Here is a 17,189-nt window from a genome sequence, read left to right on the forward strand (position 1 = left end):
GCCACAGCCATGCTTCACTATATGCATCACTGAGCCACCACCATCCTTAATTGTAGGCATCACCAAGGCTCCGCCATGCTTCACTGCAAGTATCACCGCAATGCTTCACTGCAGGCATCAAAGGATCACCACAATGCTTCACCGTAGGCACCAACAAGCCTCCACCATGCTTAACGATAAGCATCACTGAGCCACCGCCTTGCTTCGCTATAGGCAGCATTGAGGCACCGCCATGCTTCACTATAGGCATCCCTGAGCGACCGCAATCCTTTACTATAGACATCACTGAGCCACCATCCTTCACTATAGACATCACTGGGTCACCGCCATGCTGCACTATAGGAATCAAGGAGCCACCACCACCATACTTCACTGTAGGCATCATTGAGCCACCGTCATACTTCACTGTAGGCAGGGTGTTCTTTTCAGCGAATACTTCATTCTTCCTCACCCAGGCATACCGCTCATCAAGAGGCTTGAAATGTTCCAATTTCGCTCCAATTCTCCACAGAACAGAATCCCAGAACTTCTGTGATTATTCAGATGGTTTTGAGCATATCGGAAGCAAATTTTATTGTAGTTTTAGGTTATTAAAGGTGATGTCTTGGAGTTCAGACATTGAGACCTTCAGTGTTTAATATGCGCCTTCCTGTGCAAACTGAACCCTCAGTGCCTGCAGCCCACAAGTCTTGCTACAGGTCTTTTGCAGTCATTTGACCTCATGCCTCCTCAGGCATCTGGTCACAGTCAATTACAGCGTCCTTTTTCTGCCACGTCCAGGTAGTTTATCTGGTGTTCTTATAACTCTGAACTTGTGAACTTTGATTCTTTCTGTATCTCTACAGTAGGAACACTCAATTGTCAGACATACTGGAAGACTCTGGAGCGGCCGCCACAGTCGCTTGACCCCAAAAGAACAGCTTTAATGTGGTTTAAATGCCCAGAAATATTAGTGACCTAGAGGCTGCTGCCCACGAGGAATAGGGTAAAATTCCTCAGGAACACTGCCACGAGTTACTCTCTGGCTATGTATCACTTTTCCAGTAGGTTATAACAGCCAGAGGAGCTCTACTAAGTACTACAAACAATTCAGTAGTCAGTGATCAGTGAAAGCGGCATTTTGTGCTGAATTTGGAGAAACACTTTTTATACGAGTTGTGTTCAGCGATTAACATTGTTCTTGTTTTATTGGTTTATTGTAAAAAGCATAAATTTTGCCTAATAATCCGATTTTGCAATGTGGGGGAATTTACTAATTTCGCCACAGTAGATGCAGTTTGCAAAGTCCTGGATATTCCACGATACCCGGATTCACTACATACCTGCCCTTCCTTTAAGACAATTCTTATTACAAAGTCATGCACAAGAAGCAATTGTTGTTTTGCAGCATTTATTTGCATCCAACCAATGAGATTGTGCAGTAGGATCGAGAGAAGATGAAAGATTACAGGTTACATGCGAGTATCTGTGAGCGGAGGGCCGGCTGTATGCTTACCGCTGCACACGGAGGACGAGGCGTTGTACAGGAGGGGGTACAGCTGTAGGCACCGGATTATTTGCAGGCTCGCTCTACACTCTGGACATCCTCTGTTCACATCCAGAGCAGCACGGAAGACTTGTAGAGCGGCAGACAGGTTGTTCAGGGACAGGTAAGCGTTCCCCAGGCTCAGCAGTGCCAGAGGCTGGAGATGAAGCACGATGCATTAGTCACAGAGTATCTACAGTCAGTAAATGCATCATTCATAACATTCATTACAAAGTCCACAATAACCCTATAAAAGAAAAACACTGATAATTCTTGTTTGCACCAGATTTTCATTTTTTTTCACGTTTTGTGCTTTTTTTTTACTTTATTTTGCAGTCAAATGTTACGTTAACATCTATGCTAAAATATAAAAACACACTACATGTGAATTACTAAGCTAAGTGCACCGGAAATCTGGCTCAACTTGCACCCAAAAACCTGTCTCGCGTGCCTTAATCCCCTTCACCCCAGGGAGATTTTACATTTTTACATATTTTTCTCCCCTTCTTCCAAGAGATATAACTTTTCTCTTTTTCCAGCCATATGAGGGTTTGTATTTTTGCAGGACAAGTTGTAGTTTTGAATGACAACATTCTTTCTGCCAAATAATATCCTGGAAAAAGGGAAAAAAAATTCCAAGTGCAGAAATTGCAAAAAAAAAAAAAAAAAAAGTGCAATTCCACAATGTTTTTTTTTTTTTTTTTTTTATCTACCATGTTCAATACATGGTAAAATTTACCTATCAATGTGATTCTCCAGGTCAGTACGAGTACGCAGAAACCAATATAGTTGTTTTTTTTTTTTTTAATTCTAGTGGTGAAAAAAATTCAGAAATGTCAAAAAAATAAATTTGGCTTTTGTCACCACTTTCCGAGATACATAACATTCTCATTTTTTGTGATCTGGGGCCGGGTGAGGGCTTATTTTTTGCGCCCTGAGCTGATGTTTTTACTGACACCATTTTGGGGTAGATATGTTATTAATCACTTGTTACTGCAATGTTGTGACGACCAAAAAAAACGTAATTGATTTTTGATTTTTTTTTCTTGTTACGCCGTTTACCAATCAGATTATTTTAGATTTTGATAGATCGGACATATCAATTATGAGTATATTATTTTGGTTTTATTTTTAATGGGTCAAAAGGGAGGTGATTTGAACTTGTATTTTTTTTTTTATTTTTTTAAACTATTTTATTTATTTTTTACTGCATTTAATAGTCTCCTCAGGAGACTTGACGCTGTGATCGTCAGATCACCTGTGCTACATATAGCAGTGCTTTAGCCCTGTTATATATAGCAAAAATCATGATCTCCTGTGAACATCGGCCGCGGGCCAGCGTTCACAGGAGGATTGTAATGATAGGCATGGGGGTCTTCAGCAGACCCCCGGCTGTCATGGCAACCCATCGGTACCCTGCGATCACGTGGCAGGGAAGCCGGTGGGCGGGATTAATGACGTGCTTCCTGTGTTTGCGTGTTAAATGCTGCAGTCAGTGATAGTCAAAGGCATTTAACTAGTTAAAAGCTGCGGTCTGTTAGAGGCACTTGATGGCTGATCAAATCAGCCATCATGTGCAGGGAAAGTTCCGGGCTCATGTGAGCCCGCATGAAAAGGCAGGAACATGGCCGATAACGTAAATGTAGCATTTATTCTATGTGTTAGACGTGTTTTTTTTTTCCAATATGTTTTTTAAGCGGGTATGACAAGTGGTCTGCAGGGGGACAAGGTCTAAATTGACATCATGGAAATTAAATTGGACACTAGAGTGAAAAAAAAAAAATAAATTAGTATCACAAAAGGACAGGAGGTATATCCAGAAATGAGAGAGGGTTGACAACAGTGGACAATAGCTGTGCTGCTCACCTGGCTTGGTTCTGCACAGAACCTACATAAAAATATCAGACAAATAGGTCTTTGATGTAAATAGGAGACCTCTATTAGAACAAGTAGGGTACATGGTGATACAAAAAAGGAGCACACACATAATACTGATATGCTAAAACATACGGTTGATGGTAGTATACAAACAGGATATCAGAGCTCAATGTCAATGGACACACTCGAATGACGGGATCCTTGGTAACTACCACTAAAACCTGCTACATTAGCAGGGTATCAATCCCGAATAACTACCACTAAAACCTGCTACATTGGCAGGGTATCAATCCCGAATAACTACCACTGAAACCTGCTACATTGGCAGGGTATCAATCCAGAATAACTACCACTAAAACCTGCTACATTGGCAGGGTATCAATCCAGAATAACTACCACTAAAACCTGCTACATTGGCAGGGTATCAATCCCGAATAACTACCACTGAAACCTGCTACATTGGCAGGGTATCAATCCCGAATAACTACCACTAAAACCTGCTACATTGGCAGGGTATCAATCCCGAATAACTACCACTGAAACCTGCTATGTTAACAGGGTATTAGTCTCAGACACTGTACACTTATAGCCAATTAGGCACAACCAGGGATATAGCCAGTAGTCTCTGTCTCTATCAGGAATAAGCACCATTTAAAAATAGAACCAATTATTGATACATTGCATTGATTGCTTGTAATATCCATACATCTAATTGTAAATGATTATATAATATTCAAATGCTTCATACCTGGTTTATGAAACATATGCGTTGTCTAGTTGTTCTAAGATCACTGGTCTAAGGGCATGCATATATGGAGAGTGGCTCTGGATTCAATGGTCCTGTTGCTGGTGTGGTGCTCACCCCGACGCGCGTTTCAGTGCGTCCTTCATCAGGGGTTCACGTCAGACTCCAGGTTTGAAATTAAAAAGGGGGCTGCCAGCCCATGCGGGTGAGTCAGGAGAGTGATGCAGGCCTACTCCCATTCGCGTGCTGGAGTCTCACCGCGTCCGGCGTCATGCAGCTGGGGAGAACGGACCACGTGAGGGGTCACATGGTCCGTCACCCTGGAGCCGCGGTCACAAGGTGTCACGTGACCGCAGGTCCTATGCCACATTGAGACGCTGGCGTCGGCGGAACCCAGAGCGTCCAGGAGACATCTGCGCATCACCGCTCAACACCATTATAGAGACTTGTCTAGTGAGTGCATGTGCAGAGGATGGACATAAGCACTTACAAGATGAAGCCCCATATGGATATGACAACAATGTAATGCAAGTGTATGCCAAACATTTGATATGCATGAGACCTAGTCATAAGAATATAGAGAAAAGATAAATAAGAAATAAATAAAAAATAAATGAAAAATAAAAATAAAATATATATATACTGAATTGATTATATAAACCACACACGACAACAATGGAGTGCTTGTGCAGTGTACATCTGTAAATACAACAGCGTACATACAAACCCATATTGAATAGCATATAAAATGAAATGAAATAAATATAGGCCAAACATAACCATATAGTCTACCTACATATCCAGTGTCTTATATGTACCAGTAAATACTCTATGATTAGTAAGTGTATTGATACTGCTACATAATGTACTAACATAATACAACATACCGTGCATAGTAGAATGTGGCGCATAACAAATCTGTGATAATGTGATGATGTAATGGTGTGATACATTACAGGTCTGAAGTACAGCCCTATCTATCTATCTATCTATCTATACACACACATACATACACACACACATACAGTTAGGTCCATATATATTTGGACAGAGACAACATTTTTCTAATTTTGGTTCTAGACATTACCACAATGAATTTTCAACAAAACAATTCAGATGCAGTTGAAGTTCAGACTTTCAGCTTTCATTTGAGGGTATCCACATTAAAATTGGATGAAGGGTTTAGGAGTTTCAGCTCCTTAACATGTGCCACCCTGTTTTTAAAGGGACCAAAAGTAATTGGACAATTGACTCCAAGGCTATTTCATGGACAGGTGTGGGCAATCCCTTCGTTATGTCATTCTCAATTAAGCAGATAAAAGGCCTGGAGTTGATTTGAGGTTGGTGTTTGCATTTGGAAGGTTTTGCTGTGAAGTAAACATGCGGTCAAAGGAGCTCTCCATGCAGGTGAAACAAGCCATCCTTAAGCTGCAAAAACAGAAAAAACCCATCCGAGAAATTGCTACAATATTAGGAGTGGCAAAATCTACAGTTTAGTACATCCTGAGAAAGAAAGCGCTGGTGAACTCATCAATGCAAAAAGACCTGGGCGCCCACGGAAGACAACAGTGGTGGATGATCGCAGAATAATCTCCATGGTGAAGAGAAATACCTTCACAACAGCCAACTAAGTGAACAACACTCTCCAGGAGGTAGGCGTATCAATATCCAAATCTACCATAAAGAGAAGACTGCATGAGAGTAACTACAGAGGGTTCACTGCACGGTGCAAGCCACTCATAAGCATCAAGAATAAAAAGGCTAGACTGGACTGCTAAAAAACATCTAAAAAAGCCAGCACAGTTCTGGAAGAACATTCTTTGGACAGATGAAACCAAGATCAACCTCTACCAGAATGATGGAAAGAGAAAAGTATGGCGAAGGCGTGGTACAGCTCATGATCCAAAGCATACCACATCATCTGTAAAACACAGCGGAGGCAGTGTGATGGCTTGGGCATGCATGGCTGCCAGTGGCACTGGGTCACTAGTGTTTATTGATGATGTGACACAGGACAGAAGCAGCCGAATGAATTCTGATGTATTCAGAGCCATACTGTGTGCTCAGATCCAGCCAAATGCAGCCAAACTGATTGGTCGTCGTTTCATACTACAGATGGACAATGACCCAAAACATAAAGCCAAAGCAACCCAGGAGTTTATTAAAGCAAAGAAGTGGAATATTCTTGAATGGCCAAGTCAGTCACCTGATCTCAACCCAATTGAGCATGCATTTCACTTGTTAAAGACTAAACTTCAGACAGAATGGCCCACAAACAAACAGCAACCTAAAACCACCGCAATGAAGGCCTGGCAGAGCATCAAAAAGGAGGAAACACAGCGTCTGGTGATGTCCATGAGTTCAAGACTTCAGGCAGTCATTGCCAACAAAGGGTTTTCAACCAAGTACTAGAAATGAACATTTTATTAACAATTATTTAATCTGTCCAATTACTTTTGGTCCTTTTAAAAACAGGGTGGCACATGTTAAGGAGCTGGAACTCCTAAACCCTTCATCCAATTTTAATGTGGATACCCTCAAATGAAAGCTGAAAGTCTGAACTTCAACTGCATCTGAATTGTTTTGTTTAAAATTCATTGTGGTAATGTCTAGAACCAAAATTAGAAAAATGTTGTCTCTGTCCAAATATATATGGACCTAACTGTATATATATACCGATGAATATTAGATGGTTAGTGGGTGTGCCAAAAATAAAAATAATAATATAAATATATTCACATATGTACTCGTGTACCTAAGTATAACCATGATCTAGTGAGATCCTCCATTAACAGAAAGAAGGGAGGAGCGAGGGGGGACAGGAAAATGTGGCACAATTGCATATATGATTTGTCCATTAGGCAATCACACATCCATAATGTTATACAATATATCATATTTTAAAAGAACAGACAATGATAGACGTCGTCACAACCCGTTCATATAAGACCTTCAATCGTCTTGATTTGAGTTTCTTGATAGATGTATGTGGTGATCACTTCATATTTGTCCATCCAATGCACATACACAGATCTCTTCACCGTGATACGAACATAAAATGCATGGCAGCTTCAAATAAAATAATAAACAATAAAACCAATGAAATATATGACTGGGACCTAGGACATATCACCAGAACATGGGAAATATGGTGGAATAATTTCACAGGAATGGAGAAAAACTTAAGCTCTCATTGAGACCCAGGGGATCAACTGTGTCAAGGGCCCAGATCCATTTTGCTTCCAACCTGGCCAACCGATTACTCACATTGCCACCTCTTATGTCAGAGACAATCCTGTCAATCCAGCTCACCTCAAAACCAGAGGCATCACAGTTGTGATAGATCTTAAAATGTCTAGGGATTGTCTTTAACATAAGTGGATCTTTAATTTCCCTAGCCGCATTCATCCCATTACCATGTTCCCTCACCTTTAACACAAGGAATGGACATTAGACCAGTGGAAATCTGTGCTTTGGTCTGATGAGTCCAAATGTGAGATCTTTGGTTCCAACCACCGTGTCTTTGTGCGACGCAGAAAAGGTGAACGGATGGACTCTACATGCCTGGTTCCCACCGTGAAGCATGGAGGAGGAGGTGTGATGGTGTGGGGGTGCTTTGCTGGTGACAATGTTGGGGATTTATTCAAAATTGAAGGCATACTGAACCAGCATGGCTACCACAGCATCTTGCAGCGGCATGCTATTCCATCCGGTTTGCGTTTAGTTGGACCATCATTTATTTTTCAACAGGACAATGACCCCAAACACACCTCCAGGCTGTGTAAGAGCTATTTGACCAAGAAGGAGAGTGATGGGGTGCTACGCCAGATGACCTGGCCTCCACAGTCACCAGACCTGAACCCAATCGAGATGGTTTGGGGTGAGCTGGACCGCAGAGTGAAGGCAAAAGGGCCAACAAGTGCTAAGCATCTCTGGGAACGCCTTCAAGATTGTTGGAAGACCATTTCCGGTGACTACCTCTTGAAGCTCATCAAGAGAATGCCAAGAGTGTGCAAAGCAGTCATCAAAGCAAAAGGTGGCTACTTTGAAGAACCTAGAATATAAGACATATTTTCAGTTGTTTCACACTTTTTTGTTAAGTATATAATTCCACGTGTGTTAATTCATAGTTTTGATGCCTTCAGTGTGAATGTACAATTTTCATAGTCATGAAAATACAGAAAAATCTTTAAATGAGAAGGTGTGTCCAAACTTTTGGTCTGTACTGTATATATTATTTTTTTTTTACTTCACTTATATGCACTGTGCACTTTATTATTATTATGCATTATTTTTTTATTCATAATTTTTTATTTTTCATTTATTTTTTATTTATTTCTTATTTATCTTTTCTCTATATTCTTATGACTAGGTCTCATGCATATCAAATGTTTGGCATACACTTGCATTACATTGTTGTCATATCCATATGGGGCTTCATTTTGTAAATGCTTATGTCCATCCTCTGCACATGCACTCACTAGACAAGTCTCTATAATGGTGTTGAGCGGTGATACGCAGATGTCTCCTGGACGCTCTGGGTTCTGCCAATGCCGGCGTCTCAATGTGGCATAGGACCTGCGGTCACGTGACACCTTGTGACCATGGCTCCAGGGTGACGGACCATGTGACCCCTCACGTGGTCCGTTCTCCCCCAGCTGCATGATGCCGGACGCGGTGAGACTCCGGCACACGAATGGGAGTAGGCCTGCGTCACTCTCCCGACTCAACCCCATTGGCTGGCAGCCCCCCTTTTAATTGCAAACCTGGAGTCTGACGTCAGCCCTGATGAAGGACACACTGAAACGCGCGTCGGGGTGAGCACCACACCAACAACAGGACCATTGAATCCAGAGCCACTCTCCATATATGCATGCCCTTAGAACAACAAGACAACGCATATGTTTCATAAACCAGGTATGAACCATTTGAATATTATATAATCATGTACAATTAGATGTATGGATATTACAAGCAATCAATGCAATGTATCAATAATTGGTTCTATTTTTAAATGGTGCTTATTCCTGATAGAGACAGAGACTACTGGCTATATCCCTGGTTGTGCCTAATTGGCTATAAGTGTACAGTGTCTGAGACTAATACCCTGTTAGCATAGCAGGTTTCAGTGGTAGTTATTCGGGATTGATACCCTGCTAATGTAGCAGGTTTCAGTGGTAGTTATTCGGGATTGATACCCTGCCAATGTAGCAGGTTTCAGTGGTAGTTATTCGGGATTGATACCCTGCCAATGTAGCAGGTTTCAGTGGTAGTTATTCGGGATTGATACCCTGCCAATGTAGCAGGTTTCAGTGGTAGTTATTCGGGATTGATACCCTGCTAATGTAGCAGGTTTCAGTGGTAGTTATTCGGGATTGATACCCTGCCAATGTAGCAGGTTTCAGTGGTAGTTGTTCGGGATTGATACCCTGCCAATGTAGCAGGTTTCAGTGGTAGTTATTCTGGATTGATACCCTGCCAATGTAGCAGGTTTTAGTGGTAGTTATTCGGGATTGATACCCTGCTAATGTAGCAGGTTTTAGTGGTAGTTACCAAGGATCCCGTCATTAATGTCATGGAGTGTGTCCATTGACATTGAGCTCTGATATCCTGTTTGTATACTACCATCAACCGTATGTTTTAGCATGTCAGTATTATGTGTGTGTGCTCCTTTTTGTATCACCATGTACCCTACTTGTTATAATAAAGGTCTCTTTTATTTACATCAAAGACCTATTTGTCTGATATTTTTATATAGGTTCTAATTCTGTTCCGATTGGTCGATCCAATCTAGTTAGCAGATATACATATTTCCACTACGTTGATGTTTATGACTGTTAAGACTGTATGTAAATGGAAATGTCTATCATCTGCGTGCCCTCTGCAATTTTTTCGGAATTGGTTCTGCACAGGCATACATTTTGGGGTTATAAAATCCTTCCTCAAAGTAAAAAGTCAATGACCAATGATGGGCGGCCTGAGAAAGGGCGAGGCTTAAAGTGGAATCCACGTGTGGCAATGAGTCCAGCAATTTCAACAAATTATGGTGTAAAGAAAGCCAAGAAATGGATGGTGATAAATGAGACTGGACCGTCTGCAGGTGAGCCAGATCCACTCTGCTATATGTGGTGTATTTTAAGACTGTGCAAACTTCGAATAAACTGTCTAAAAGTTTGATGGCTTTAGTAAATCAGCCGCAATTTAGAAATACAGCATGATCGGGATATGTACTTTTTTCTGCCCTTTTTTTTTTTTTAAACCATAGGATCCTCTTGGCCATACACTCCCACCCATCCATCCATGGCTTTTTTTTTTTAAAGTAGAACTTAATTCTAAAATAAAATAGAGGTACTAGAAACCACCGAAATGACCCCCACTTGAGGGGACAGCTGACCCAATAATGCAACGTGTAATGTCCACTGCGTCCCATGCGGAGCGCTTTATCTTTTTTTTTTGTCTTTTCTATTGGCACGCCGTACAAGGATGGCTGCCAGCCCCCCTATAGCGTTTGCCTGTACCCTGGGGCGTGCAGAGTTTTGCTGCATCTTTTGCAAGCACCATTTACTTCATTCTGTCTGGATTTGCTTTGCTTCTTACTTCTGGGTCTCTAAGCAACTTGTAAACCTCCAAAAAAACTGGAAAACTAGAAAGAAATGTCTGCTTCACACATCTAAAAATGTCAGAAAAGAACATAACGTGGAGGAGGTCTGACATCACAAGTGCTATTTTTTTTTTTTTATAGCTCAAGTGAGGAAAGAATTGTAAAAGAAGAAGCAGTCTGCACTCCTGACATTTTTGTATTAACTCTGGTGTTTGGCTCAAAAACTGCCAGTGTGAATCTGACCATATAACCCCCGAAAATAGCAAAGTAAGTGATGACGGCACATTGTATACGCACTGGATAGACAAGTCTGATTGGTCGGGATAGGACTATTGTGCGACGCCCAAACTTACATTACAATTATATTGATGCAATTTTTTTTTTTGCAGTAGTGAAGTCAAGTGCTATATACACTGCTCAAAATAATAAAGGGAGCACTGAAATAACCCATCCTAGATCTGAATGAATGAAATCTTCTCATTGAATACTTTGTTCTGTACAAAGGTGAATGTGCTGACAACAAAATCACACAAAAATCATCAATGGAAATCAAATTTATTAAACAATGGAGGCCTGGATTTGGAGTCACCCCCAAAATTAAAGTGGAAAAACACACTACAGGCTGATCCAACTTTGATGTAAAGTCCTTAAAACAAGCCAAAATGAGGCTGAGTATTGTGTGTGGCCTCCACGTGCCTGTATGACCTCCCTACACCGCCTGGGCATGCTCCTGATGAGGCTGATTATTGTGTGTGGCCTCCACGTGCCTGTATGACCTCCCTACAACGCCTGGGCATGCTCCTGATGAGGCTCAGTATTGTGTGTGGCCTCCACGTGCCTGTATGACCTCCCTACAACGCCTGGGCATGCTCCTGATGAGGCGCAGTATTGTGTGTGGCCTCCACGTGCCTGTATGACCTCCCTACAACGCCTGGGCATGCTCCTGATGAGGCTGAGTATTGTGTGTGGCCTCCACGTGCCTGTATGACCTCCCTACAACGCCTGGGCATGCTCCTGATGAGGCTGAGTATTGTGTGTGGCCTCCACGTGCCTGTATGACCTCCCTACAACGCCTGGGCATGCTCCTGATGAGGCTGAGTATTGTGTGTGGCCTCCACGTGCCTGCATGACCTCCCTACAATGCCTGGGCATGCTCCTGATGAGGCTGAGTATTGTGTGTGGCCTCCACGTGCCTGTATGACCTCCCTACAACGCCTGGGCATGATCCTGATGAGGCTGAGTATTGTGTGTGGCCTCCACGTGCCTGTATGACCTCCCTACAACGCCTGGGCATGCTCCTGATGAGGCTGAGTATTGTGTGTGGCCTCCACGTGCCTGTATGACCTCCCTACAACGCCTGGGCATGCTCCTGATGAGGCTGAGTATTGTGTGTGGCCTCCACGTGCCTGTATGACCTCCCTACAACGCCTGGGCATGCTCCTGATGAGGCTCAGTATTGTGTGTGGCCTCCACGTGCCTGTATGACCTCCCTACAACGCCTGGGCATGCTCCTGATGAGGCTGAGTATTGTGTGTGGCCTCCACGTGCCTGTATGACCTCCCTACAACGCCTGGGCATGCTCCTGATGAGGCTGAGTATTGTGTGTGGCCTCCACGTGCCTGTATTACCTCCCTACAACGCCTGGGCATGCTCCTGATGAGGCTCAGTATTGTGTGTGGCCTCCACGTGCCTGTATGACCTCCCTACAACGCCTGGGCATGCTCCTGATGAGGCTCAGTATTGTGTGCGGCCTCCACGTGCCTGTATGACCTCCCTACAATGCCTGGGCATGCTCCTGATGAGGCTGAGTATTGTGTGTGGCCTCCACGTGCCTGTATGACCTCCCTACAACGCCTGGGCATGCTCCTGATGAGGCTGAGTATTGTGTGTGGCCTCCACGTGCCTGTATGACCTCCCTACAACGCCAGGGCATGCTCCTGATGAGGCTCAGTATTGTGTGTGGCCTCCACGTGCCTGTATGACCTCCCTACAATGCCTGGGCATGCTCCTGATGAGGCTGAGTATTGTGTGTGGCCTCCACGTGCCTGTATGACCTCCCTACAACGCCTGGGCATGCTCCTGATGAGGCTGAGTATTGTGTGTGGCCTCCACGTGCCTGTATGACCTCCCTACAACGCCTGGGCATGCTCCTGATGAGGCTGAGTATTGTGTGTGGCCTCCACGTGCCTGTATGACCTCCCTACAACGCCTGGGCATGCTCCTGATGAGGCTGAGTATTGTGTGTGGCCTCCACGTGCCTGTATGACCTCCCTACAACGCCTGGGCATGCTCCTGATGAGGCTGAGTATTGTATGTGGCCTCCACGTGCCTGTATGACCTCCCTACAACGCCTGGGCATGCTCCTGATGAGGCTGAGTATTGTATGTGGCCTCCACGTGCCTGTATGACCTCCCTACAACGCCTGGGCATGCTCCTGATGAGGCTCAGTATTGTGTGTGGCCTCCACGTGCCTGTATGACCTCCCTACAACGCCTGGGCATGCTCCTGATGAGGCTCAGTATTGTGTGTGGCCTCCACGTGCCTGTATGACCTCCCTACAATGCCTGGGCATGCTCCTGATGAGGCTCAGTATTGTGTGTGGCCTCCACGTGCCTGTATGACCTCCCTACAACGCCTGGGCATGCTCCTGATGAGGCTCAGTATTGTGTGTGGCCTCCACGTGCCTGTATAACCTCCCTACAACGCCTGGGCATGCTCCTGATGAGGCTCAGTATTGTGTGTGGCCTCCACGTGCCTGTATGACCTCCCGACAATGCCTGGGCATGTGAGGCTCAGTATTGTGTGTGGCCTCCACATGCCTGTATGACCTCCCTACAACGCCTGGGCATGCTCCTGATGAGGTTGCGGATGGTCTCCTGTGGGATCTCCTCCCAGACCTGGACTAAAGCATCTGCCAACTCCTGGACAGTCTGTGGTGCAACGTGACGTTGGTGGATGGAGCGAGACATGATGTCTCAGATGTGCTCAATCGGATTCAGGTCTGAGGAACGGGCGGGCCAGTCCATAGCTTCAATGCCTTCTTCTTTGAGGAACTGCTGACACACTCCAGCCATATGAGGTCTGGCATTGTCCTGCATTAGGAGGAACCCAGGGCCAACCGCACCAGCATATGGTCTCACAAGGGGTCTGAGGATCTCATCTCGGTACCTAATGGCAGTCAGGCTACCTCTGGCGAGCACATGGAGGGCTGTGCAGCCCTCCAAAGAAATGCCACCCCACAACATTACTGACCCACTGCCAAACCGGTCATGCTGAAGGATGTTGCAGGCAGCAGATCGCTCTCCGCGGCGTCTCCAGACTCTGTCATGTTTGTCACATGTGCTCAGTGTGAACCTGCTTTCATCTGTGAAGAGCACAGGGCGCCAGTGGCGACTTTGCCAATCCTGGTGTTCTGTGGCAAATGCCAAGCGTCCTGCACAGTGTTGGGCTGTGAGCACAACCCCCATCTGTGGACGTCGGGCCCTCATACCACCCTCATGGAGTCGGTTTCTAACCGTTTGTGCAGACACATGCACATTTGTGGCCTGCTGGAGGTCATTTTGCAGGGCTCTGGCAGCGCTCCTCCTGTTCCTCCTTGCACAAAGGCGGAGGTAGCGGTCCTGCTGCTGGGTTGTTGCCCTCCTACTGCCCCCTCCACGTCTCCTGGTGTACTGGCCTGTCTCCTGGTAGCGCCTCCAGCCTCTGGACACTACACTGACAGACACAGCAAACCTTCTTGCCACATCTCGCATTGATGTGCCATCCTGGATGAGCTGCACTACCTGAGCAACTTCTGTGGGTTGTAGAGTCCGTCTCATGCTACCACGAGTGTGAAAGCACAGCCAACATTCAAAAGTGACCAAAACATCAGCCAGAAAGCATTGGTACTGAGATGTGGTCTGTGGTCCCCACCTGCAGAACCACTCCTTTATTGAGGGTGTCTGGATAATTGCCAATAATTTCCATCTATTGTCTATTCCATTTGCACAACAGCATGTGAAATTGATTGTCAATCAGTGTTGCTTCCTAAGTGGACAGTTTGATTTCACAGAAGTTTGATTTACTTGGAGTTATATTCTGTTGTTTAAGTGTTCCCTTTATTTTTTTAGCAGTGTATATATATATATCCATGTGAGATATACATTGGTGTATGGGACGACCCTGGGGGAGGGGGAGCTCAGCGCATGTTGCTATCATTATTTCCAATCAGATAAACTCTATGAAGTATTGGAGGCAAAATACCGACTATGCTGTTATGTCACAAACTTTGGGGGACGGTGAAAAAATTACAAGGAATAAAAGGGGTTTCGCAATTTACTTCATTATGGAACACTCCATGGCTTCCAAATCTATAGAAACTGGTGTTATTTGGCTCCTGGAGCGCCAAGGGTTTAAACAGACTTAATCAAGTGCTGATAGGTGATGTGATTAAGGAATTCTCACAGCTGCAAAATGAATACGGGTTACCTCCCTTTGAATTCTATAAATACTTACAATTTAGGCACACATATCGGGTGGAAGGCATTGTTCTGGAGGGAGGGGTTCTCGTGGATTGATCTCATTACTTTATAACATTCTCTTAGACATCATATTGACAAACCAGCCGATGGGATCAAAAGAGAAATGGGAGAGTGTAATGGGACCCACAGAGGAAAATCACTGGTCGGATATACTGGAAAGCGTTCCACAGCTGTCTTTAAGTGAATCCCATACACTGTCCCATATATATGTGATACACCAGGTATACAGGACACCTCAAATCTTATTTAACATATGATTTCGTTCAAGTCCCCACGGTCCTAGATGCAAAACTAACGTAGCAGATCTGCTTCATATGATGTGGAACTGTCCTATCTTGGTGTCCTTTTGGAAGAGTGTTGAAGCAATGATTAACAGGGTTTATTCAATCGATGTCGAGCTTTCACCATTAGTATGTATACTGGGATATGTTGAAGATCTGACTATTGATGAGTGTGGCAAAATTGCGGCGGCACGTATGTTATAGATGGCAAGAAAATTGATAGCCCAAAAATGGATCGCAGATCAGGAGCCTATGATATCAGAATTTATTGATGAAGTTAACTGGCTAGTAAATTTGAAAAAAAGGCATATACCTAAAAAGAGATGCCATCGCTAAATTTGACAAGATATGGGGTCTATGGATTGATGGCTCTGGTTTGACATCTAGAGAACTGAGGAGATTTCGCCTCGTCTTACTTTAAGTTACGTTTATATGATGCCTCAAATTAAACTTCTTTGAAAATTAATAAAAATGTTATTAGTACTTCCACAAGTTATATGTAATTGGATTGACTATTTTTACTATGTTGAAATATTTTTTCATCTAATTCTGCTGGTTTTGCAGAGCCAAGATGTGTAAATAACTTAAGTTTAATGCTTCTTAAAGTTGGGGGGTGGAGAACTGTGTTTCTCCAATGTTTGTCTGTTTTGGTTTTTTTTTTGTTAAAATCTTTATAAAAATGAATAAAAAACATTTGACTTAAAAAAAGATGTACATGGGTGTGCAAGGATCAGGCAGTGTAGGTAATGATGGCATGCAGTGCCCCTTACACTTGTAGACAAGTGGCTCCTGTGTATTACACAGACATCATGGCGGACGCTCCAGTGAGTGGGTCCCAGAGAATGGATCTACTCTGCTGTCATAAAGGGGACATAGAAGTTTGCGTAAAAGTGGATTCTGCAACATGTGTGACCTGTGGCACTCACCTCGGAGGGGTCCAAGGTCCTGGCTTGTGCTAATAATTTGCTGGCGTCCAGGTGAAGTCCGTGGTGCATTAGTAGGGTGGCCAGATTCACCAGTGGGATGTGTTGGTAGTGAGCTGGAGCCGTGTTCAGGGCTCTGCGCAGGCAAGCGATGGCTTGTGTACAGTTTCCTATAGCTCGCCAATACAAAGCGGCCTCGTTCAGGACGGACCACACCGGACCTGCTGGCTGAAAGAGAACCAACATATTAAACCGTGCTCCTTATATCATGCCAGGTATTCAGCCCAGAGTATTATAGCAATGATCCCGTCACAGGACCGGTCCTCATCAGCAGCGATGCTGCATCAGTCACACCTCATAGCGCCATTTCCAGAGGCATAACTTTTTTTTTTTTTTAAGGGGTCGTCCACTACTCTGAATACCCAGTCTCAAATATTTTACTTCCCAGACCAAAATAAAAACCATAGATTCTCACCTCCCTCACCGTCGCCTTTTCACCGATGTTGTGCGGAGACCCGATGCCGACATCGTTGGAACGGTGCAGATGCGGGAGGTGCATTTTACACTGGGGAATATAGTATTTAAAAAGGGGATGTCGCGATTAGTGGACAACCCCTTTAATATCAGTTCATAGGGTAGGCACATGACAAGGTTCAAGTGAAAATAAATGAAATATATGTGTGTATATATATATATATATATATATATATATATAT

The 17,189-nt window shown here is 44.1% G+C and overlaps 1 protein-coding gene across 2 annotated transcripts in view; it reads right to left on the bottom strand.

Moving 5' to 3' along the window:
* TTC17 (tetratricopeptide repeat domain 17) overlaps positions 1-17,189 on the bottom strand; it is a 65,023-nt gene that overhangs the window by 20,452 nt on the left and 27,382 nt on the right. For both annotated transcript variants that reach the window (XR_012252662.1, XM_073658169.1), the window contains exons 15-16: positions 16,477-16,701; positions 1,496-1,682 (exon numbers count right to left, since the gene is read on the bottom strand). Coding sequence is in view for 1 of the 2 variants with exons in the window: in XM_073658169.1 (XP_073514270.1) it covers positions 1,496-1,682; positions 16,477-16,701 (412 nt within the window). In the remaining variant the exon portion in view is untranslated. The remainder of the gene's footprint in view (positions 1-1,495; positions 1,683-16,476; positions 16,702-17,189) is intronic.

Source organism: Phyllobates terribilis, unplaced genomic scaffold, assembly GCF_046119375.1.
Source record: "Phyllobates terribilis strain yellow unplaced genomic scaffold, ASM4611937v1 Scaffold_13__5_contigs__length_258822181, whole genome shotgun sequence".
Lineage (NCBI taxonomy): Eukaryota > Metazoa > Chordata > Amphibia > Anura > Dendrobatidae > Phyllobates > Phyllobates terribilis.